This window comes from Leishmania donovani, chromosome 26, assembly GCF_000227135.1.
Source record: "Leishmania donovani BPK282A1 complete genome, chromosome 26".
Classification (NCBI taxonomy): domain Eukaryota; phylum Euglenozoa; class Kinetoplastea; order Trypanosomatida; family Trypanosomatidae; genus Leishmania; species Leishmania donovani.
In genome coordinates this window covers 1-21,077 of record NC_018253.1, presented here as the reverse complement: position 1 = coordinate 21,077, position 21,077 = coordinate 1, and the positions used below count along the sequence as shown (strand labels likewise).

At 57.3% G+C, this 21,077-nt stretch overlaps 10 protein-coding genes across 11 annotated transcripts; all 10 read left to right on the top strand.

Moving 5' to 3' along the window:
* Window positions 1–239: 239 nt before the first annotated feature.
* Window positions 240–1,652, top strand: LDBPK_260090 (hypothetical protein, conserved; the record flags this gene model as incomplete). 2 transcript variants are annotated; one of them, XM_024473466.1, is made up of 1 exon in its annotated part: window positions 240–1,652. In XM_024473466.1, the coding sequence occupies one exon, from the start codon at window positions 240–242 to the stop codon at window positions 1,650–1,652; it is 1,413 nt and encodes a 470-aa protein (XP_024329237.1). Both variants share the same exon structure in this region, with proteins under 2 accessions (XP_024329237.1, XP_003861598.1).
* A 494-nt stretch (window positions 1,653–2,146) lies between these two features.
* On the top strand, window positions 2,147–2,380 carry LDBPK_260091 (hypothetical protein, conserved; the record flags this gene model as incomplete). Its single annotated transcript, XM_003861549.1, has 1 exon — window positions 2,147–2,380. The coding sequence occupies one exon, from the start codon at window positions 2,147–2,149 to the stop codon at window positions 2,378–2,380; it is 234 nt and encodes a 77-aa protein (XP_003861597.1).
* Window positions 2,381–3,053: 673 nt separating this feature from the next.
* LDBPK_260080 (hypothetical protein) lies at window positions 3,054–3,863 on the top strand (the record flags this gene model as incomplete). Its single annotated transcript, XM_003861548.1, has 1 exon — window positions 3,054–3,863. One exon carries the CDS (start codon window positions 3,054–3,056, stop codon window positions 3,861–3,863), a length of 810 nt encoding a protein of 269 aa, XP_003861596.1.
* A 388-nt stretch (window positions 3,864–4,251) lies between these two features.
* On the top strand, window positions 4,252–5,160 carry LDBPK_260070 (hypothetical protein, conserved; the record flags this gene model as incomplete). The annotated part of the gene is made up of 1 exon (XM_003861547.1): window positions 4,252–5,160. One exon carries the CDS (start codon window positions 4,252–4,254, stop codon window positions 5,158–5,160), a length of 909 nt encoding a protein of 302 aa, XP_003861595.1.
* A 3,550-nt stretch (window positions 5,161–8,710) lies between these two features.
* Window positions 8,711–9,511, top strand: LDBPK_260060 (hypothetical protein, conserved; the record flags this gene model as incomplete). Its single annotated transcript, XM_003861546.1, has 1 exon — window positions 8,711–9,511. One exon carries the CDS (start codon window positions 8,711–8,713, stop codon window positions 9,509–9,511), a length of 801 nt encoding a protein of 266 aa, XP_003861594.1.
* Window positions 9,512–10,285: 774 nt separating this feature from the next.
* LDBPK_260050 (protein kinase, putative) lies at window positions 10,286–11,176 on the top strand (the record flags this gene model as incomplete). The annotated part of the gene is made up of 1 exon (XM_003861545.1): window positions 10,286–11,176. One exon carries the CDS (start codon window positions 10,286–10,288, stop codon window positions 11,174–11,176), a length of 891 nt encoding a protein of 296 aa, XP_003861593.1.
* Window positions 11,177–12,239: 1,063 nt separating this feature from the next.
* On the top strand, window positions 12,240–15,161 carry LDBPK_260040 (glycine dehydrogenase, putative; the record flags this gene model as incomplete). Its single annotated transcript, XM_003861544.1, has 1 exon — window positions 12,240–15,161. One exon carries the CDS (start codon window positions 12,240–12,242, stop codon window positions 15,159–15,161), a length of 2,922 nt encoding a protein of 973 aa, XP_003861592.1.
* A 1,226-nt stretch (window positions 15,162–16,387) lies between these two features.
* On the top strand, window positions 16,388–16,843 carry LDBPK_260030 (methylmalonyl-coa epimerase-like protein; the record flags this gene model as incomplete). The annotated part of the gene is made up of 1 exon (XM_003861543.1): window positions 16,388–16,843. One exon carries the CDS (start codon window positions 16,388–16,390, stop codon window positions 16,841–16,843), a length of 456 nt encoding a protein of 151 aa, XP_003861591.1.
* Window positions 16,844–18,045: 1,202 nt separating this feature from the next.
* LDBPK_260020 (brix domain containing-like protein) lies at window positions 18,046–19,134 on the top strand (the record flags this gene model as incomplete). Its single annotated transcript, XM_003861542.1, has 1 exon — window positions 18,046–19,134. The coding sequence occupies one exon, from the start codon at window positions 18,046–18,048 to the stop codon at window positions 19,132–19,134; it is 1,089 nt and encodes a 362-aa protein (XP_003861590.1).
* Window positions 19,135–19,570: 436 nt separating this feature from the next.
* LDBPK_260010 (Lsm7p protein, putative) lies at window positions 19,571–19,846 on the top strand (the record flags this gene model as incomplete). Its single annotated transcript, XM_003861541.1, has 1 exon — window positions 19,571–19,846. One exon carries the CDS (start codon window positions 19,571–19,573, stop codon window positions 19,844–19,846), a length of 276 nt encoding a protein of 91 aa, XP_003861589.1.
* Between the last annotated feature and the right edge of the window lie 1,231 nt (window positions 19,847–21,077).

The window sequence follows — 21,077 nt, the reverse complement described above, 5'->3', positions numbered from 1 at the left end:
GGGCGAAAGCAGAGGGCTGCCTGGTCATATGCGCTGGTGTTGCGTGCTTCACAGAAGCAACGCCCGCGGCGCAGCTGGCTGTTGTCGGTGTTTCGCGCGCTGTGGGCACTACGTACTGCCCCGCTCCGATGGTGTGCAGGCGCGCGCACACAAGCGAGAGCGAAGGCGCCAGAACAGCCGCTTTTCCCCTTCCTTAGTCCTTCACCTCATTTCCCCCTTCAACCGCCCCTTCGCTGTGCATGGCCGTCCCCCCCCCCTCACTCCCTCCTCACGTGCACTTTACACCACGACGCACCTGCGCACTTGTCGAAGGATGCATACCGACCTTCGCCCGAGCGTTTGCCGTCGGTCCCCACACCTCCTCGAGGCTCAAAGCGTTCCACCGCATCCACCACAGTCGCCTCCGTTTCCTTCAGTACTCCTCCCCCTGCCTTCCTTCACCTGCGCCCTGGTACATCTTTTGTTTTATACCTCCCTGCGTGAGTGTGTCTGCGTGCGTGGCCTCCTATCGACTGGCGCGGAGATCGTCCTACGAGCTCCGTCCCCCCCCCTCCCCTTCCCCCTCGTGTGTTCGCTGCAGGATGGGGAAGAAAGGCTCACTGCAGCGGTTCCATGCGATGCCGCCGCGGCTGTCGCACCCGGACGCGCTGGCGGTAGTTGACCTCGCCGTGAACGGGGTGGTGGTGCGACTGCACCTCGCGTCGCGGTGCTTGCCGTGCGCGTACACGGTTGCGTTGCCGGTGGAGGCGGTGCGCGCCGACGCGCGGCGCTACAACGGCTTCACGGAGCTGCGCTTCTGCGTGGATGTGCCGCAGCGCAGCGCGCGCTGTCGAGGCCTGTTCCTGGCGCTGCGCCTCCCATGGGGGACTGTGCACTACCTTGGCCCGCTGACGCACAACGCCCCCGTGTCATCGGCGCGCTTTGTGCGCGAGGTACCGTCGTCGGTGACGCTGCTAGTGGACGTGGACTGGTGCGCGCCCGTGGAGGTGGGCGCGCCGTTGCCGTGCGAGATGCTACTGAAGGAGCACGTGCGGACGGTCATCGAGAACGACGAGTTCTGCGGCTCCATCGCTGCGGCGCACGTGCAGAACCTCGTGCGCGACCTGCCCTTCTACGACGCAGCGATGCAGCGGTTCCGCAACTGGTCCGAGTACGTCATCTTCTTCGCGGAGTGCTACCGCTGCTGGAGGATTGTGCAGTATGAGCCGGAGGAGCACGCGGCGCTGGGGCTGAGCAGCCGCACGCCGGCGGGGGAGCAGCGCATGGTTGCCAACTGTTACGTGGACGACTACGCCCGAGCGGACGTTCACCGCGACCGCGTGAAGCGGCGGGCGCTGCAGGAGTTCCGTGACTGCCTGGCGGCGCGGGGTGTGGAGCTGAGCTGGCCGCCGCGGAAGGACCGCAAGGCGGAGCCGTTCTTCAACCTCTCACACAAGGTACTGCTGAAGCTGGGCTGCGAGAGGAGCTTCCGCACGCTGAACAGCGTCAACTACCTGCACGTGCTGGAGGGGCTGCGAGCGTCACACAGCGTCCTGTTCTCCGAACTGCACCCCGTGCAGGTGGACGCGGCCGTGTCGACGGACACGTCGCTGGAGCTGCTGCTGCGGCGAGTAACCGCGGCCAAGCAGCCCCCCTCCCCGCTGCAGGGGTGACGCCGCGTTCCCTTTTCACAGTGTTAGCACCGCTAGGCTGTGCTGTTTTTTTTTTTTTTTGACCGCATCCCCTCTCGCTTTGGTGTCCATCTGCGGCGGTGTCACGCGAGACAAAGGTATCCAACGACGGCGAGGCTGTGCAGCTCAGTAGCGCAGGGGTGTAGCGACACTCTCCCCTCTTTTCATTTTCGCAGTGCACAATTCTGCGTGCCGAGTGTCGGTGCAGGCGCCATCGCCTCCCCTTCGCTCATGTCTTATATACCTCCCCGAATATAGCCGGTTGACCTTTCAGACCGCCCTCCTTCCCCTGCTTCGTATCCCGCCTTCCACCCACTTGCTTTCTGCGCCGCCCCCCACCTCTGGCCTCATTATCTATGTAGAAAAAAGAAATCGGCATAACTGCCACAGTTCAGACCCGGCCCTGCGGCGCAGTGCCTGTGACGCCCCACGCCGCACACTTTCCCGAGAACCCTCTCCCCCGTTAGTGCACCGCAATGCCTGGCCGCCACGGCAAGCAGCGCGTGAAGCGCAAGAAGTCCAAGCGGCAGCCCGTGACGGACATGGAGCGGACGCTGAAGGACAGCATCCATGGCCGGAAGCGAAAGGAGCGAAGCATCCTCAAGAACCTGATCCCACCCAAGGTGGTGCCCAAGGTGAACAAGGTCGCTATGTCGAGCGCGCTGCCGATGTTCCAGCCCCGAACCGGAAAGAAGCAGAGGAGCGCGTGACGCTGCTGCTGCTGCTGGTGGTGCGCTGCCCTGTCTTTCTCTCTCTGTTGGCCGCCATCAGGGCTGAGGCTGTTCCACCCCCCCTTTTTTGCCTGTTTTGTGCGCTACTGATTGTGGCGATGCGAGTACGCACGAGGCACGGCACACACGTCTCCGTCTCCGTGTGTCTGCGCACGGGCGGTACGCGCCGCGTGAGGCAGCGCTCTTTTTTGTTGTGAGCCCGCATGGCAGGTGAACCTCCCCCCTTCTCACTGCTGAGAAGCGGAGAAGAGGAAAGTGGCAGGGGGAACGGCGCACGCGTGAGTATTGCTTAAAGGGACCCAGTGCCCGCCATCTCTGGAGCCGTCGAACTTTGTCAGCGCGGCTGGTTCGAGGACGTGCGTTGTCCTTATTCGACCGTATGACGAATTCGGGGTCGTTTTTCCATGGGCCTTCCATTCCGCTGTTTCTTCTGCTTATTACCCTCTTCTCGCACTTTTTGGTATTTCGGTGCGCACTGCCTGCAGCGGTGGAGTGTGTCGTGCTCGCGGTGAAGCTCTTGTAGAGCGATTTCAACGACGTCCAGGTTCACAGGTACGCTACATTTCAGCTTGTGGTGCGAGCATGCTTTGTGCAGCGCAGCGCTGATTCTCCTCTTCGTCATCTTCCTGGTGGTGTGGAATCGAGCGCGGACATGGATTTTGCAGAGCGCGCCTGTGTCATCGATATGGGTCGGTCGATGATGTCTGTTTGCGTTTCTTCCTCTGGCGAGGTGCAGAGGTCTCATATAGCGGTTTCCCGAGATGCAGCGGTGACGTTGACGGCTGCCGAGCTGCTTGTTCCCGGCGGAAGACACTCCATTGCCTTGGATCGTCTTTTGGAGATGGCTGTAACCACTGGGCGACTCGCGACGACGACGCAGGTGGTCGTGCTGTCACGAAGTTGGGTGCATCCGCTTTTTTACACGTACGTGATGCGCTGGCTCTGCGCGGGAGTTCCTTCTACCACTTGTGTCTCCCAGGTGCCGCAGGCACTTTTTGCTGCTCAATGCGCCGGTGTCAAGAGCGCCCTTGTCGTGCAATGTGATAATGGAGTGCTCTTTACCACCCCCGTGCTGGATGGTGTCATTTCTTCCGAACTGGAGTCCGTGTGGGGCGACCTTGGCACCTTTGTCACAGTCGGTGCTCCTCTGGTGGAGGACTGCTTCAGAGAGGTCGGAGACCGTCTTATAGAATTCATGCAGCGAAAGGACCAACATGCAGACCGTAAAGGTCATTCTGAGGCAACCTGCTCAGGCAGACCGCAGCCCACGTTGCTGACGTGTGCGGAAGATCTGTTTTTGGCAGTGGAGCAGCACATTGCCGCGTGCCGAAAGCGGGAGCTCCGAGCCTGTGTCGAAACCGTGGTCTTGTGTGGCGATGACGTCATAGGTCCGGAAGCCCGTCAGCTTATCGCCCTGGTGCTTTCTGCGTCGCTTCCTGACAGCTTGTTGATGTGGATATAATCGCCTGTTTCGCGCCTCTAGTGCTTCCGCTTGAGCTTCACGCTCGAAGACTGTGAGCTGCTCCATCGATTCTAAATGGAAACCGCAGCGATACATCCGTAATGAATCCGCAGTATAATTCCACCGCCAAGTCGTCGCTTTCCACCCATCGCACGCGCCAACTTTGTTGCCGCTTACTGGGCTTAAGTTTCCGATGACAGCATGGGCGCCGATGCCTTTTACTGCAATCCTTTCCTCGCTTTTTTTTTTCTGTCCCGTCAATGGCGCTGCTGTTGCAGCGCCATAGTGTTGATGGCGCGTTGTGCCATTGAACTCTCTGCACCTTCGACTTCCGCGTAAGACCTTCTTGGAAAGGGCTTGAATATACTCACCTGAGCAGTGAACGCGGATGATAGAGAACGGCGAGGATGAGTGGGGAGGCGTGCGTGCACAAAATGCGACGCCGTCATCTCGAGAACTATTGGAGCGGATTCAGTACAATCGGGAGCTCTCGAGCGCCGGCTCGTTGGCGCGGCGCCGCGTCGGTGCCCTCACTCCATCGGATGCAGAGGTGCAAGCGGTCTACGCCGCACGCGAAGCCGCCGTAGCGCGCCAGCTCGAAGAGGCGTTGCACGGAGACCTGCATCGCCGCAGAGTAGTGTCAATGCGGTACTATGATACCTTGATGGCTGCTACGACGGACGATGTGTTTCAGGAATCGCAGCCACTGAGTGATGTGGAGGCTCGTCGCGTTGTTCTTGGACCACTCAGGAAACTGGTGGCTGTCTTAGCCACGAGGCAGTGCTTCGCGAGTCTGCTGCGCTATGCCAGCGGTGTCGGCGAAGCACTCCACACCGATCGAATTTCCCCACAGCTCGCAGTACAGTCAGCGCTTTCCTCCCCCTCTCCGTTGCCGAACATAAGCACGCTGCTGCGAGGAATTGCACTGCCCGACGTGGGTGCATCACGGCGGTTCCCCGGCTTTGGCCACGGCGATCCGGCGTACGATTTCGTCGAAGCCCCGCGATCCCGCCCGTGGCATGAGCCGTTTGCCTTTCGACTCAAACACTTCACTCCAGTACCTATGCCGTCGTTTGTCTTGGATGTCGCGGCGCAGGCGGAAAGAGAGGTTCGACGAGGCGATGGCGAAAGTCCGTCGGCACAGGAAGGAGATGATGTACCTACCTTGATGGCCGTACAGCCGTCTGTGGCGCTGACGAATGGCTCGCACTTCACGTCCTGCACCACTAGTGCGCGGCCTGCCAAAGCACCCGCGCACGGTCGGAGCCCCGCTGGTACTGCCCCTGCCACCGAATAGAGAAGTATGCGCCCAGGCAAGCAGTTTCCCTCGCGCTCTTGCCGGCGCGTGATGTAGCCTACAATTCTGTCATTGCGCTTCAACTCGTTCTCTCTTCTGTGCTGGTTTGTAGATGTATGCGTGTGAGTGTGTGCTCATGTTGGCACTGAGGTCCTTGTAACATCACATCCACACGTGAGTGCGCTCTGTGCACGGGCGCGTTCAGTCGGCACCCTCTTTCCGACCCGCACCCACACTATCAGCTGCATGTAATGGCTGTGCACCGTCACGGCGCATAGCTGCCGCGACTGAGTTCTTGCAGGTAGGCACTTCCTAGGTCCGCTTCTTCATGGCGGGGGGCGGATCCCTTGGGCCGTAAGTGCGCGTATCTCCTGCGTTCCCACGACTGCACATAAGCGCACCCTCCCTCCTTTTGCCCGATCGATACCCTCGCTCTCCCCATGTCGGTAATCGGCAACACCCTCCCTACCGACGCACGTGCACACAAATATGCATGCTTCAGCATACATAACGTTTAAAACTTTACGCGCAGATGTCGCTGGACTTGTCCCTCGGGCCATGGAAGGCGGACAGCTGCACCTCACAATGCGAGTCGTGCGGTGCCCCCTTTAATCTCTTTCGCCGCCGCCACCACTGCCGCTGCTGCGGCGGCATCTTCTGCTCCTCCTGTACGAGGCAAGTCTGTACCATCCCCACATATCCGTCGCTGATTCCGCAGCGAGTATGTCGAGAATGCCATGTCATGCTTTTTACTCGTGAATCTGGTCGATGCCAGCAGCGAGATCGTGTCCTGCTGCACCCGCGGCACAGACAACAAAATTTTTCAACCGCCAGGCCGGGTGCCCCATATGTTGGGGCGCGAGGGCAGAAGGATGAAGATGCCGGCCCCACAGAGCTATCGACAGACGACAACAACAAGCCGACCTCTACACTCGAGCCGCCTGCCATCTCCGACAGCGACAACCGCGGCGTTCCCAATAACCCTGCCACCAGTGCTGACAAGAAGGACTAGGATGCCCTCTCTACAGCAGTGGCTGGCGCGCTGTCGTCATGAGTAGTCCCACACCAATGCTCCGGTCTTGTCGATGGCGAAGGACAGCATTCTGCAGAGTAGTTACCTGTCGCGGTGACAGGTGCTGCTGCTCCCATCCCGGAGGTGCTACACCGTTAGCGTGTTGGCCCTCTTCCATGGGGAGACGATGTGCCATTTGGTAGGCCGCCTAGCGGAGTTGTGGGTTGAAGTGGCCGACTTTGCGGTCAAAAAGAAGATTCATTCTCTCTAAGGGACCTCCGAAATTCGGTACATGGCTATGTGAAGATGAAGCTCGTTTCGGCAGGTCTGCTCGCCGCGCAGATGGTGAATTGTTGCAGGTATACGGCGCTCCACTTATTGTCTTGGAAGCCATTTCGGAACGCACGGCAGCACCGCCTCCTGCGTCTTGTTGTCTCACCGCTTGTTAAGCTACAAGACCGTTTCTGCATTACATCAGGCGGGCCGAAGCTATCAAGGGCGCTGGTGCTGCGCACTCTGGCTGCATTTCGCGCAGCCGCATTGAAGCCGCTTCCCTCTTTCGGTGCTGGACCACGGGGATGGAAAAGAGGCAGTCGCGTTTTAGATTGGTCGCAAAGGGCGGTGAGTAACATGCCACTTCCACTCCACCTGGCCCGCTCTCCTCGTCCTTTCTACCGCTTTTCTTGTGCTTTTCCGTTTCACTACTAGCGCATCTTCTACATTAGTGCCACCACTTTTGTATTTCCTTACGTGAGGCGCCCTCCTAGGTATTTTGTGCCCTTTTTTCTGTTGCGCGCGCGTGCGTGAGTGCGCATATGTGTGCACCTTAGCGCTCCTGCTTCCCAACCGCTACTCCCGTTGCGTGTAACCTGTTTCCTCGTTGGCTGTGGTTATCTCATTCATTTCCAGTCCCTTTCTATTCCAGATTGCATGCGTGTGTATGTAAGCGTCTTCTGTGCCAGGTCTAGCGAGCAGCACACAGGGGCGAGATGTGGTTCCGGAACGCACTGATGGGCTGCTTTCTGTGCTCTCTGCACGCATATGCATGTGCGAGTGTGCATGCAGCCAACAAGATCATAGATTTAGAGAGGGCGCGCATCGAAACGTTCGGCTTTCACTTTCTCGTTGGCTATCTGTCTCCTGTGAGGGCCGTGGGAGACCATGGATGCGCGCACACGACGCATGTGTGCTAAATCAGCTTTTTATTGCTTTGTTTTTTTTTTTTTTTCATTGTGCTTTACGTGAGGTGCAACTGGCGAGCTATCGAGTCCATGCTCTTAGAAAATGCCTCTCGGTCTTCGCCGCAACTGACTAATCGTTGACAACTCCGTGGTGGACCTCGCGACTGTTGGAGCGGCGCCACGAGAATTGCAAACGCCATATGATCATCTCCTTCGCCGTGGCGCGCTTTTTTTGTACATCTTCTTTTTTTTTTCCTTTTTTCTTCAGAGCGCTCTTGTATCATCTCTGTCGTGGTCTACCTTCAACAGGAGTGTATGGCTCGCATGTCTACCTCCTTCTCTCCCTCACCCTCCTCTCTGCTGATCGCTGCCACACGGGTAGACGCGTTTCCCATTGTATTATTTTCCATGTTTTTCCTCTTTTTGTGGTGTTTACTCAGCCGGCTTCAACCCCACTGCTCCTCTTTTTCGCTTCCTTTGTGTGCGCGTTTTTTGGGGTTCGTCTCTTCGTGCCACAAAAGCACACCCTCATACACACATATACCCTTCCTTCGTTTTCTGGCTTTCTCTTTTCTGTGCTCTTCTTGGAGGGTTATGTTAGCGTTTATTCCTCCCCCTCATCGCCCACCTCTCTCTTTTCCTCTTTCCCTCATACCCGGAACCCCCTCTCTGATCCCGGGTGCGCATCGCTGCGGTGTGGGCGAATTTGTTTGTTCTCGTCTCGGGTCCTTTGAAATGTTTCCCGCACTCCATGTGTTCTCTCTGCTGTGTTGCACTCGACGTACTTCGCATCTTCTGGTTGCCCTGCCCATGAGTGCGTTTTGTCGGTGTCTGGGTTGTGTCGTGCGAGCATATTCTATTCTCGGCTCTGTTTTTTTTTTTTGTCTCGGCTACGTAGCGTTGGGTCTGTTCTCTCAGAAGCGGGGGTCCCGTCACTGATCTGCGTGCGTGCACCTACGGGAATCTGAGCTGCCGCTTTCTACAATTCACCTTTCCATAACATGTCCCGGCTCATCTGGTTTTCGTCCACGGCAACAGATACCAATGCTAGCAAGACAGCGTTCACGTGTGTCCTCTTCGGCGCGCGCATCTCCTCTTCTCATCACGGTGACGAGGACGTGTCTGCGGAAATATGGCGGGCTTTGGCTGTTTCCCACGATCGGCATGGACCGCCTATCCAAAAGAAGTGAGTGCAACGGCTCAAGTGTCTGGCATGCGCGCTGTTCTGCCGCTCTCCCCTTTATGGCGCTCCTACTATCGGCCGTCTGCTCCCTCCTTCCTTTCGGTATTTTTTCTCTGCTCCTTGCGTGCAGGTTTGTTCCCATACAATGGGGGAGATCTCGAAAGGGTGCCCACAATGGACGTCTCCCAGTTTCTAAAGTCTTTCAAGAAGAACGTGGCGGCAAAGGCCAAACGTAGCTCTTCGGTACGGCAGACAGACGAACCCACTAACTCAGACCCAGAGGACGATGTGACTGACGTCTTTCACTCGGCCAGCGACAGCGAGGCGGACGGAGAGGCCGAGGACGGAGAGGTGATCCTTGGCGGCCGAGCAGACAAGATGGCCGGCAAGCGGTACACCGCAAACACGACCCACAGCAAACGAAACCGAGAATTTGCCGCCTTGAAAGTGGTTGAGACTAACAGCGCCCCTGCTGTCGAGGCGGGCCGGTTTCAGCGCCAGCGCGCAGCGTTGGCACGTCAGGCAACAGATACGCGCAAGCCTTCACGCACGGAAATGATTGCGTCGGTGCGGGCCGAGCTGTTGCGGCAGCGCGAGAAGCTCCGCGGATCGAATGCGCTCGATTCAGCGAATCAGGTTGATGCACCGACGCAGATGGAGACGACGATGATCGAGGTTGAAGACCTTCTCCAGGCCAGCGCGCCAACAGCCGCCACATCCTCCTCGGTGCTAGATTTCTTGCCAGCAGCACCTCTACCTGCTTCACTGCATTCAACTCGCACGACCGCATCGCGGGCAGCATCAACGGCAGTCGCACTGAGCGAACCGCAGCCGCCACCAAGCCTGGTCGCGAATGGCAGGGCCGTTACCTCCACGGCGAATGATCCCGCAATGGAAGAGCCTCCGAAGCTGCCAAAGAAGAGGACCAAGTTTGAGCTGGCAATGGCAATGGCTCACGACGAGGTGGCTTCCTGATGGGATGATTATGGACAGAGAGAAAGTACTCGTATAGTCGAACAAAGGTGGGGCAGGGCAACGAAGAAAATCAGCGGTCTCTCTCCACACAGCCGGCGCCGTTGTTCGCGAGCTACTTTAATGACAATAGCGTCCTGACTACGTGCTCAGCGTCGTGACGAAAAGGCCTCCAGACAAGCGGAAAAGAAAAAAGAGACGTGTACGGAGAGCGGCAGACACTGCGAGGGAGCTCCGGCGTCTTAAGGCTGGTCGCACCTTTTTTTTTCTTATTGTCTACTGCTTCTCTTACTTTCCTGTGCGCTGAGAAGGGAGGGCGGTCTTCATCTATCTTCATTCTCGCTCTTACCCGCATCAATAGTGGTAGAACACAACGGGCGTGCAAGATGCACCCGACTCGTCGTCTTGACCTCGTCTTCCTTCCCCTCTCTCACTGCATCCTGGAAAAGATGCACGCATGCTTCACGGCTGTAACTCTCTCTATTTTGTCCCGCCGCCACGCTCTCGACGGTTTCGGTGCTGCCTCCTCTCTACCCCTATTATCCACCGCTTTACAGTTTGCTGCTCTCCAACACGGAGCGCTGCCGGGCTTTCGCAGTACAGCCTGCTCAGGCCCGCCGGTGGGGTGGTGCATCTTTGCGCGTTGTGCTACCGGAAGCACACACACACACACACACAAGCGGAGGCCGTGAACCCTTCCGTGATTCCCTCTACCGTCGCGTCCCCTCGTCCTCGTTCGCGCCGCGCCATTTTTTTTTTTCGTCTCTGCCGGACAGCATGGACAAGTACGCGCTGGGGCCTGTTATCGGGGAGGGCCAGTTTGGGAGTGTGCGCATGGCGACAGTCAAGGCCACCGGGCAGACAGTTGCCGTGAAACTGCTACATGTGCCTCGGCTTACGGAGGGCATTCCGCATCCGGTGGCGCGGGAGCTTCTCATTGCCTCTCGTGTCGCCTCGCCGTTTCTGGTGAAGACCATCGAGATTGCACCGTATGGGTCCCACATGGCTGTGGTGATGGAGCGCTGTATGGAGGACTTGGCGTGTGTCTTGCGCAAGTGCAGTCCGGCTCACCCGCTTCCGCTGCTGTTGACGCAGTCGTATATGCGCATGCTTCTCACCGCGCTGCACGCATTGCACTCGAGCGGTATTCTACACCGCGATGTGAAACCGTCGAACTGCTTTGTTGCTGTGGATGGGTGCCTCAAGCTCGGCGACTTTGGCCTCAGTCGCCCACTATGCTCAGACATGTCACACGAGGTTGTGTCGCGCTGGTACCGCGCGCCGGAGCTGCTCTTTGGCCAGCGACGCTACGGGGGCGAGGTGGACCTCTGGGCGGCTGGGTGCGTCTTCGCCGAACTCCTGCGTGGCCACGGCCGCCCTTTCTTTACAGGCGATGGGGATATCAGCCAGATCGCGAAGATATTTGACGTCTTCGGTACCCCCACGGGCGGGACGTGTAGCTTCTACCGCCAGCTGCCTGACTGGGAGAAGGTTTCTTTCGAAGAGAAAAAGGGAACTGGCCTGCGTGTGCTGCTGCCTTTTGTGCCCCCTGAGGCGCTTGACTTGTTGACGAAAATGCTAGCCCTTGATCCGGCATCTCGGTGCAGCGCAGCAGAGGCGCTCAGCCATCCATTTTTCGCTCTCTCAGATATCTTGCTGCGCGTATGAAATTCTGAAAGACAATTGAGAGCGCCGAAGTTCCACTGAAGCAAGTAGAGAGAACTCAACCCCGACTACTCTACAGGCCCTCGCTCCCCCCCTGGCGCCGCTAAAAAAAAAGAAAGAAGACGTATGTGCGCCTCCGGCGGTCACTGACGCTGTAGGATCCCCTCTTGGCCTTCTCACAACCTTATTGGTGTGTCTGGAACCTGTCATTGTGGCGCGCAGGCATGTCGCGGATGTGCTCCGTCTGAACAAAGCCGGAGGAAGGATGCCTGACCTCCTGTGCTTACGGGCGCCACCTTCCCTCCAAAGTGTACGCAGATGGCTTCTCACAGATGCCCTGCCCGGCGTGTATGTCATTCAGGAAGATACTCTTGTGAACCCATTTGCTCGGTGCTGATGATGGTGACGCGCTGAGAGCGCAGGGTGGAACTCGGGAACGGTGCAGGGCCTAAGGGGGCTCTGAACTGACGCAGGGGGAACTTCCTTCTTGACCTTACGTGGCATGCCCCTGAACTGACCACTGTTACACGGAGGACAGGCGCCACCGCCTGCGCCTTCGCGCAAGACGGTGGAATCAACCCTGTTTGGATGACAGCATTCAGTCCACCCGAGTGCCCGCCTCGCGCCAGCCGTGTAGCACGTACCGGGAGACTTCACGTGAAAGGGCCAGAGGAAGCCGTACGATGTATTTCCCCGATTCCGCGGCTCACTGCGAGTGCGAGAGGGCTAAGAGTTAGCAGTAGAGCGACAGAAGTGGGCGAGTTATGGGTTTTTAGGCGCATACTTGTTGACGTTTTCGCGGCACATTGGACACGCCGAAGAAAGCGGGCAGATTGACGCGTTGCTCTGAGCATGTCCTCCGCTCTCTTTTCCTTTTCCCATTCTCCACTCTCCATGCGCTGTGGTGTCGCCCGTGGTGCAACACACTTTGTCCACACCCATTCCCACAGAGGTGACACTCACGGTGCCACACGACAAACGTGAATAGTTTCCGTCTTTTTCTTTTGGGTCAGCGTCAAATTCGGGGTTCAAAACCCCTCCTTTTCTCTCCCCCGCATCCGCCCTCATGCTCCGCCGTCTCCTTCGCGTTAACGGCGCTCCGGCGCCCTCACGCCTGGCGCGCTACACCTCTACGGACGCGTACTTGAACCGCCACATCGGCCCCACACGTAAGGAGACCGTCGAGATGCTGAAGACGGTCGGCAAGGAGAGCCTCGCGGAGCTCATGACCACAGTGCTGCCGAGCGATATCCTTCGCACTCCGCTGAACAACTTCAAGTGTTTGAGTGAGACAGAGGCTCTGTCCTACCTGAAGAGCCTCGGCGCACAGAACAAAGTTCTGAAGAGCATGATAGGCCAGGGCTACTACGAGTGCATCATCCCGAGCACGATCATGCGGAACGTGCTGGAGAACCCCATGTGGTACACCCCGTACACCCCGTTCCAGTCAGAAATCGCTCAGGGCCGCCTTGAGTCGCTCCTCAACTTTCAGACAATGGTGACGGACCTGACCAAGATGGACATTTCCAACGCGTCGCTGCTCGACCAGGCGACGGCTGCGGGGGAGTGTATGTACCTCGCCCTGAATCATCACCGTCACAAGCGCATGAAGTTCTTTGTGTCGAAAGGCGTCTTTCTGTCATCGATCGAGATGATCCGCACGCGTGCGCACCCGCTGGGAGCACAGGTGATCGTCGGTGATGTTCAGTCCCTCGACCTCGATGATGCCGAGCTGAGTGGTATTTTTGTGCAGACCCCAGACGCAAAGGGCGAGTTGCACGACTTCACCACCCTCTTTGCCCGTGCCAAGGCGAATGGCGTCGTCTGCTGCGCAGGCGTCGACCTGATGGCGAGCTGCCTCGTCAAGCCGGCTGGCGAGATGGGCGCGGACGTTGTGGTGGGCTGCGCGCAGCGCTTTGGCACCCCGCTGGGCTACGGCGGACCACACGCCGCTTTTATGGCCATCACGGACAACTTGAAACGGCTGTCCCCGGGTCGTATAGTTGGCATCAGCAAGGACAACGCCGGCGATCCGGCCATTCGCATGGCATTGCAGACGCGCGAGCAACACATCAAACGCGAGCGGGCCACCTCGAACATCTGCACGGCGCAGGCACTGCTCGCGAACATGAATGCCTTCTACGCGATCTACCACGGCCCGGAGGGGCTGAAGCAGCTCGCGAGGGAGATTCACCAGAAGGCGAAGCTGTTCGCCGTCGGCATGGAGTCGCTCGGCTTTTCCCCGGTGAACACCACCTACTTTGACACGCTCTCCTTCTCAATGGAGGCGAGCTCCATGACGGCGGCTGACTACGCCCAGCGGTGCGTCGAGAGGGGCATCAACATTTTTGTGGATGGCTCAACGAACGAGGTGTCCATCTCCGTGGACGAAGCCACGACGGAGAACCACATCGCCGCGCTGCTGCAGGCTGCGGGCATGCCAACGCCGAAGATCGACGCGCTGACGCGCGTCGCCGATACCATCTGCGTCATCCCTGCAGCGCTTCTGCGGAAGTCCAAGTTCATGCAAAGCAGCGTCTTCAACAGCCACAAGAGCGAATCGGAGCTGATGCGTTACATTCAGCGCCTGCAGCGCAAGGACTATGGACTGACGCACGGTATGATCCCGCTTGGGTCGTGCACCATGAAGCTGAACTCCGCCGCTGCGATGCGGGCACTGAGCTGGCCGGAGTACAACGCACTGCACCCCTATGCTCCCGAGGATCAGGCGCGCGGGTACCACGCGTTGCTGGCGGACCTGAAGCAGAAGCTGTGCGACATCACAGGTATGGCTGCCTGCTCGATACAACCGAACAGCGGTGCCCAGGGCGAGTACGCCGGCCTGCGGATCATTCGTGCCTACCACGAATCGCGCGGCGAGGGCTACCGCGATGTCTGCTTCATTCCAACAAGCGCGCACGGCACCAACCCGGCGTCGGCGGTGCTGGCGGGGCTGAAAGTGGTTACAGTGAAATGCCTCGACGACGGGAGTGTGGATATGGTGGATCTGGAGGCCAAGTGCGTGAAGCACGCCAAGGACCTGGCCTGCCTCATGATTACCTACCCTAGCACCTACGGCCTCTACGACAAGGACATTCGCAAGATCACGTCTGTGGTGCACCAGCACGGCGGTCAGTGCTACATCGACGGCGCCAACCTGAACGCCCTAGTTGGGTACACCGGGCCTGGCTTCATCGGCGGTGATGTGTGCCACATCAACATGCACAAGACTTTCTCCATCCCACATGGTGGCGGCGGTCCGGGCTTAGGACCGATCACTGTGCGGCAGCACCTTGCCCCGTTCCTTCCGAACAGCACCTATGGCCCGGCCGTAGGTGGGTCGCAGGCATTTGGGCAGGTATCGCAGGCGGGCAACGGCTCTGCTTCGATTGCCACCATCTCGTACGCCCTCATCATGATGTTGGGCTCCCACGGGCTCAAGACGTGCACGGAGTACGCGGTACTGAATGCCAACTACCTCAAGAAGCGGCTTGAGGAGCACTACACCATCTGCTTCCTCGGCCACAGCGAGTTCTGCGCCCATGAGTTTATTCTCGACATTCGCCCGTTTAAGAAAACCGCCAACATCGATGCGGAGGATGTGGCGAAGCGACTCATGGACTACGGCTTCCATGCGCCGACGCTGGCGTTTCCCGTGGCTGGCACGCTGATGATCGAGCCTACAGAGTGCGAGTCGAAGCGGGAGCTGGATCGCCTCGCGGATGCTCTCATTTCCATCCGTCGCGAGATCGCCGCGGTGGAGCGTGGCGATCAGCCAAAGAACAACAACGTCCTCACAAACGCGCCACACACGGCCAAGTGCGTGACCGCGGATGAGTGGAACCGTCCGTACTCGCGGCAGCTCGCGGCCTACCCCACTCGGCACCAGTACCGCGAAAAGTTCTGGCCAAGTGTTGGTCGGGTCGACAACACCTACGGAGATCTCAACTTGATGTGCTCGTGCGCCCCGTTAGAGTTCTACAACTAGAGACACCACCGCGTCGTTTGCGGAAGTTTGGAGGACAAGAATGCGCACCACCGGCACAGCGACCCATTCAGGGCTTCCCTGACGCTCCTTTTTCGTCGTCGCTGTGAAGTTTCTGAAGGTTCGGCAACGGATATATGCGTGTGCGCATCGGTGTGAGTGGGTAACGGCGGATCGATATATGTCTGTCCGTGACAGCCATATGGTCCATTTTCTCTTTTCCCTTTTGGAGAACAGCTTCTCTCCGCAATATCGCCTCATGTTCTTTCCGTTGTTTCTTTTTTTTTTTTCAAGCCCTCTTCATCCCACCCGCCCTCCTGCCACTCACCACCCCCTCCACCCTTGTCATTCATGTGCACCTCCAGTTAGCATTTCTTGGTACGTGTATATAATCTTACCCTTTCTCTCTTTTTCGGCTCCTGGGTCTTGCCGCCTTAATTGTGGTTGCTTTGCTTTGTCTCTCCATCTTTATCGCCATCGCCTACACTTCTTCCTTCTGGCTGCGTGTGTGTGCGTGTTCGTGGGCTGCTTCTCCCCATCTGCACCTCTGCATACATGGCCGCACGAATCGGACCATCGACTGGATTTGAAAGCCTTACATTCCCCCCCTCCCCCACAAACACAAGAAAAAAAACACGACTATTTTCTAGGTCTCCCTGTTTTCTTGATCTCTTTCTGTCTGCGCACATAACGTCAACGGCGCTGGTGTGCTTATATTTGTGCACAGATTAGAGAGCAATCTTGACGCGTCGTGTTTCTGTGCGTCTGGGAAAAGGTTTTGTTTGCTTAATTTTTTTTCATTTTCTTCGTTTTGAAAACAAGTGAGCACGTAAGCCTTATGACAGCAAGTGGACAAACAACCGAATGATTCAATGGCCTTGTGCTGGATCTCAACGCATCGGCTCCATCATCACCAAAGACGCTTTCCTCTCCTTTTCAATGGCCTGTTTCTCGAGTGTCCTCTCTCTTTTCCTCTCTGGTTCCTCGCTCCTCTCCTCCCTTTCCCCTTTTTGCTGTTGCGGCACCCCCATTCACATCTACCCTCCCCCTTTTGCACCTTCCTACTCGATACGGCTCACCAGTTGGTGTTCGCTTCCCGTTTCCTTTGTTCAAAGCACAGCTTCCTGTCAGTATGACGATCAACTCATCAACTACTGATTTCTCGCTTCTGTTTACGCTTTTTCTATAGTTCACCTTTTTTCTTTCCGTCAGCTTCCCGCTCTTATCACATGTTCCGCCGCTGCACCGCGCTTCGTGCCATGCCTGCACATCTTTGGCGCCTTAACCACGTTGCCATCGCTGTTCCTGCTAGTCGTAGCCTCGTAGAGGCTGGCGAGATGTACACGCGCATCTTTAACGCCAAGGTCAGCGAACCGGTGAAACAGGAGGCGCACGGGGTCATCACAGTCTTTGTAGAGCTGGCGAACACAAAGATTGAGCTGCTTCACCCTCTCGGCGACAACAGTCCCGTTTCGGCCTTCTTGGAGCGCAACAAGGACGGAGGTATGCACCACATCTGCCTTGAAGTCCCAGATATCGCAGCGGCAATGCAAATATGCAAGGAGGCAAATATTCGCTGTCTTGGCACGGCACCGAAGATCGGTGCTCACGGCAACCCTGTGATCTTCCTCCACCCAAAAGACTGCGGCGGAGTCCTCACCGAGCTCGAAGAGGTGAAATCATGAGACGCTTTCTGTTCCCGAGTTGTGCGGCCCTTGCTAAAAAAAGTTTTTTTTTTTGTTTCTGCTGTCTTGCACTCCTTGCCGGGCGTTTTTTCTGTCTTTTTTGCTTCTCTGCCCCCTCCCCCCTCTCCCTCCGGCAGTGCCATTTCTTGGGTGCCTGTGCGCGTGCCCGTGACTTAATGCTGCCTCCCTGAAAACGAGAAAATACTGTACTCCTCTGCTGGTGTTACGAAAAGCACACGAACCACGTTCCTTCCCGACTGTATGAGCTGATGCATTTCCTTCTTGGCCGTACCTGCCTTATTAAGCCTTTTTTACATTTCCATACTTCTTCTCCGATCTTTGCAATTCTTGACTACCACGTTTGTTACGCTGCCACTCGTATCTATAAAATTTTCATCACTACTTTTCGTTCCCTTGGATGCCTGCTCGTTGTAGGTTCGCTTCTCTGCTTGCCCTTCCTTCACTCTGCACAGTAAGGGACGATCTGTGGCGTAGGAAAACACTCACTCGAAGGCCACTTGTCTCTGTCTCTTGTCCGCTGCTTTCACGCATGCGAGCGTCTGGGGATGACACCGACAGCAGTAGCGGCGTCTTCGTGTTGCCGCTGTTGTTTGCTCTCTGGTTTTTCTTCGGGTCTCCTCTGTTTTTGTGCGTATGTCTAGGTGTAGGTGTGTCTGCGGGAGCGCTAAGGCATCCAACCCTCGGATGAAGCCACGTGACGTCCTCTTCTCTCTTTCCCGTGGCGATGTGCACAGTGGGCGAAACAGGTGCGCGGCGCGTTGCCAAAACCAATGACGGGAGCGCTTGTTTCAGTTCTTTTTCCTTTCGAACGATCTTGGGACTAGGGAAGCGGCGTGTGGTCGCCCTCCCGACTTTTGTGCTGTTTCCCTGCTTTCAAAGCGGTGCTAGTCCTTCAGGCGCTGCAATGATGCATCCTTCGTCTCGTACTCCTCGATCTCTTATTCAACTCCGCCTCTGCCTCTGTTTCTCCTCATAACCATGCGTTTTTTTTTTTTTACACTGGCCTGCTCATTGCCTCCTTCGCGGAACCGCGGACGACGATATTCTTCATTGCCCCACCCTCCTTCTCGGCCTTTGGTATCATCACCAACAACACCGCATGTACAGAGAACAGTACTCACTCACGCCAAAAGTCCCCCCTCGAGCTCGCTTTGGCGGTGCAAAGGAAGACAAAACAAGCCATGTCCACCGTCGGCGGCTTTAAGCGGCGCACAGCCAAGAACGCCACGACGCGGCGCGCCGTCAAGCGGTACGAGCCAAAAGTGGTGGAGAACCCGAAGCGCGTGCTCTTCTTGAAGGGTGCATCCTCGAACGATGTCGTGACGGAGGCGATGGTGGATCTCATGGCCATCGCGAAGCCGTACTGTAAGAAGCTCGCGAAAAAGAACGCCTTCTTTCCGTTTGAGGGGCGCCAGCACCTGGAGTTTCTCGGCTTCAAGAATGACTGCTCGCTCTTCTGTTTTGGCTCGAGCAACAAGAAGCGACCGAACAACCTCACGATTGGGCGCCAGTTTGACTTCCACGTTCTGGACATGGTGGAGCTGGGCATTGTAGCCGCGGACCGCCTCGACATGTCGCAGACGGTCGGCGTTGACGCCGGTTCAATGGGCGGGAAGCCGTTCTTTGTCTTCGACGGCAGCGAGTTCTCGTCGGACCCGACGTTCATGCGCCTAAAGAATCTCCTGGTGGACTACTTTCGCGGCGGCAACGACGTCGAGATCAATCTCGACGGTTGCGATCGCGTCCTGTTTTTCTCGTTGCGTTCGAAGAACGGCGAGGACGCGTGTGTGGCACCCTCCGCGGACTGCTACACCAACAAGCCACCTAGTCAAAAGGGCAATGCGGTCCTATGTATGCGGCACTACGCCGTCAAGAAGCCGTCAGCGGCCACAGGCGTCCCGAAGAGCATCAAGAACATTCAGCTCTACGACGTCGGACCCAACTTCGACTTTGAAATCCGTCGCATCTCCTTTGCGACGCCGCAGGAGTTCAAGGTGGCCTGCCGCATACCCCGCCAGACGCTTGCCACGCTGCGGTCGACCGCCGACAACGTGCAGTCGGACGGCCTCAACAACCTCCGCGGTCAGCTGCACGTGGGCAAACAAGACGTCCAGGAGCTTAACCTGCGCCGCTTCAAGGCACACCGCCGCGGCATCTCGAGCGGTGCCGCCGACTGTGACGAGGCCGCCAAAGAGGCGAGCAAGCCGCGCCGTCGCAGAGCTCGCTTGGAGACGGATGCAGGGGAATCTCGCCCCGAGACGGACATTTGAGCTCGAGGCGCTTGGCGGGGTGCTCTCCCAGTGTGTGTGTTGGTAGTTAACGGCATCGTTTCGTCTAACACGTAAGACCCCTAAAGCGTAATGCACGGCACCCTCTCCAGAAGGAAATTCCGTACCAATGCTTCCGAGAACGTGCTGGCCTCTTTTCTCCACACCAAAGGTATCTTTGTCGGAGTCTGTATGGCAGCTACTCCCCCTCCGCACGGCCTTCTCAAGGATGACCCACCGCGTTGTCGTGCTGTAGTCTGCTGGCAGGTACGGTGTGTCCGCGATTTTTTTTTTGTGACCTGTTCACATCCCTTCAACCTCTACCGTTTCTTTTCTCTGTGTCGTTCTAACACGACCTTACCACCCGTACATACCGCAATCGCCATACACACAAATGGTTGGCTTCCAAGGAAAAAGCAGCAGCAGACGTGCAGGAGTTATGTCCGCGGAGGCGGCACACATACTGAAAAAAAAGGAGGGCATTCTGTCCTTGGAAAAGTACCTTGATCGTAAGGTAGTGGTATCGCAAAAAAACCATGAAGTGCACGGCGTACTGAAAGGGTTTGACAATAATGTGAACTTGGTTCTAGCCGACGCAGAGTTGTGGCACCGCAACACACACATACGCAAGATTGGCGCCTGTGTCGTGCGTGGTGGCCCCGTAAACCTCATCCTTTCCGGTGACACCACCATCATTCCAAATCCCTTTATTTAGTGAATGGGAAGGTTGGGGTGTGGGAAGGAAGTTGGCTGCTCGTCGATGAGGTCTGCCCCTTGTTTTCGTACCCAACCAAAGATACGCACGCTGTCTTGGACACACGAGTGCTACAAGGGATGCCTTGCGAGGGCACTTTCTCTCATGCCGATCAGCCACTCTGCGCGGCCGCGGCCTCCCTGCGTATGGTTCGAAAACTGAGTTGACCCTCAGGCTCGTCGCCATCACGATCTTGCGCGTGAAACACGACCCTGGCCTAGATGCTCAAAGAGATCTGCGAAAAAAATTCCGGGATGGCGAACCCGTGCCATCGCTGTCGGCGGGAGGTCCGAGAGGGACTTCGGAAACAACGGTGCTTTACCTCCAAGGGCGCGTGCGTTAACCTGCCCCATGACTCGCACCGATGGGCAGAGCACGCTTTTTCTTGGAGCGTTGGCCGACGCAACGAAAAGTAGAGCATAATCACAACAGGTCGCATTCTCTGCAAGCATTGCAGCTGATGATGCCCCGCCGCCTGACACCCCCCTTTGCTGAGCGCGCGCCTGTAAGGCAGCACAAGCACCGTCTCCTCCGAAAGGCCATCTTGTCTCCCCCTTTTCCCTGTTCGCGGTGTTCTCTTTCTCCAGAGGCCGCCCCTTGACTTGGCCAGCTCCTCTCTTGCTGTGCTGCACCCTCCTTGGCCTTCTTTTTCCCCATTGGAGAACACCAAGACGCTGTGAAAGGTCGAACTCGTTGTCAGCAACATCCTTCTCCGCTCTGCTTTGTGCTTTCCACACGAGTCGGGAAAGACACAAGGAGCATTCTCAAAGAACACAATAGACTTCCTCAACCGAATAATCGCGGATGACCACAGCAGTTCCATCGCGGACCAGCAGTGAGAGTCGACCTGGAATGGTGCAGGGGTGCTCTCGTCTCGACTTGCGGTGACACGACACAAATTTTATGCTGTGCGTAGGAAGCTACACACCTGCCCTCTGGACGCTGTACCGCGCCCTTCCCTTCCACAGTGCATGTGACACCACCATGCACGGCAGTGAAAAGCAGTAAAATAGCTTACTGTCTTTTACATAGACTGCGCCGTACTGACACTTACTCAACTGACGTGTGTGTGTGGGTCAGGGTCAGGGTTCCTCTCCACTGATTCCTTGCACCGCGACACCCTCTCCAACAGGACGGGGGCGTGACGGTGTACTGGTGTACTGGTTAGGGTTAGGGTTAGGGTTAGGGTTAG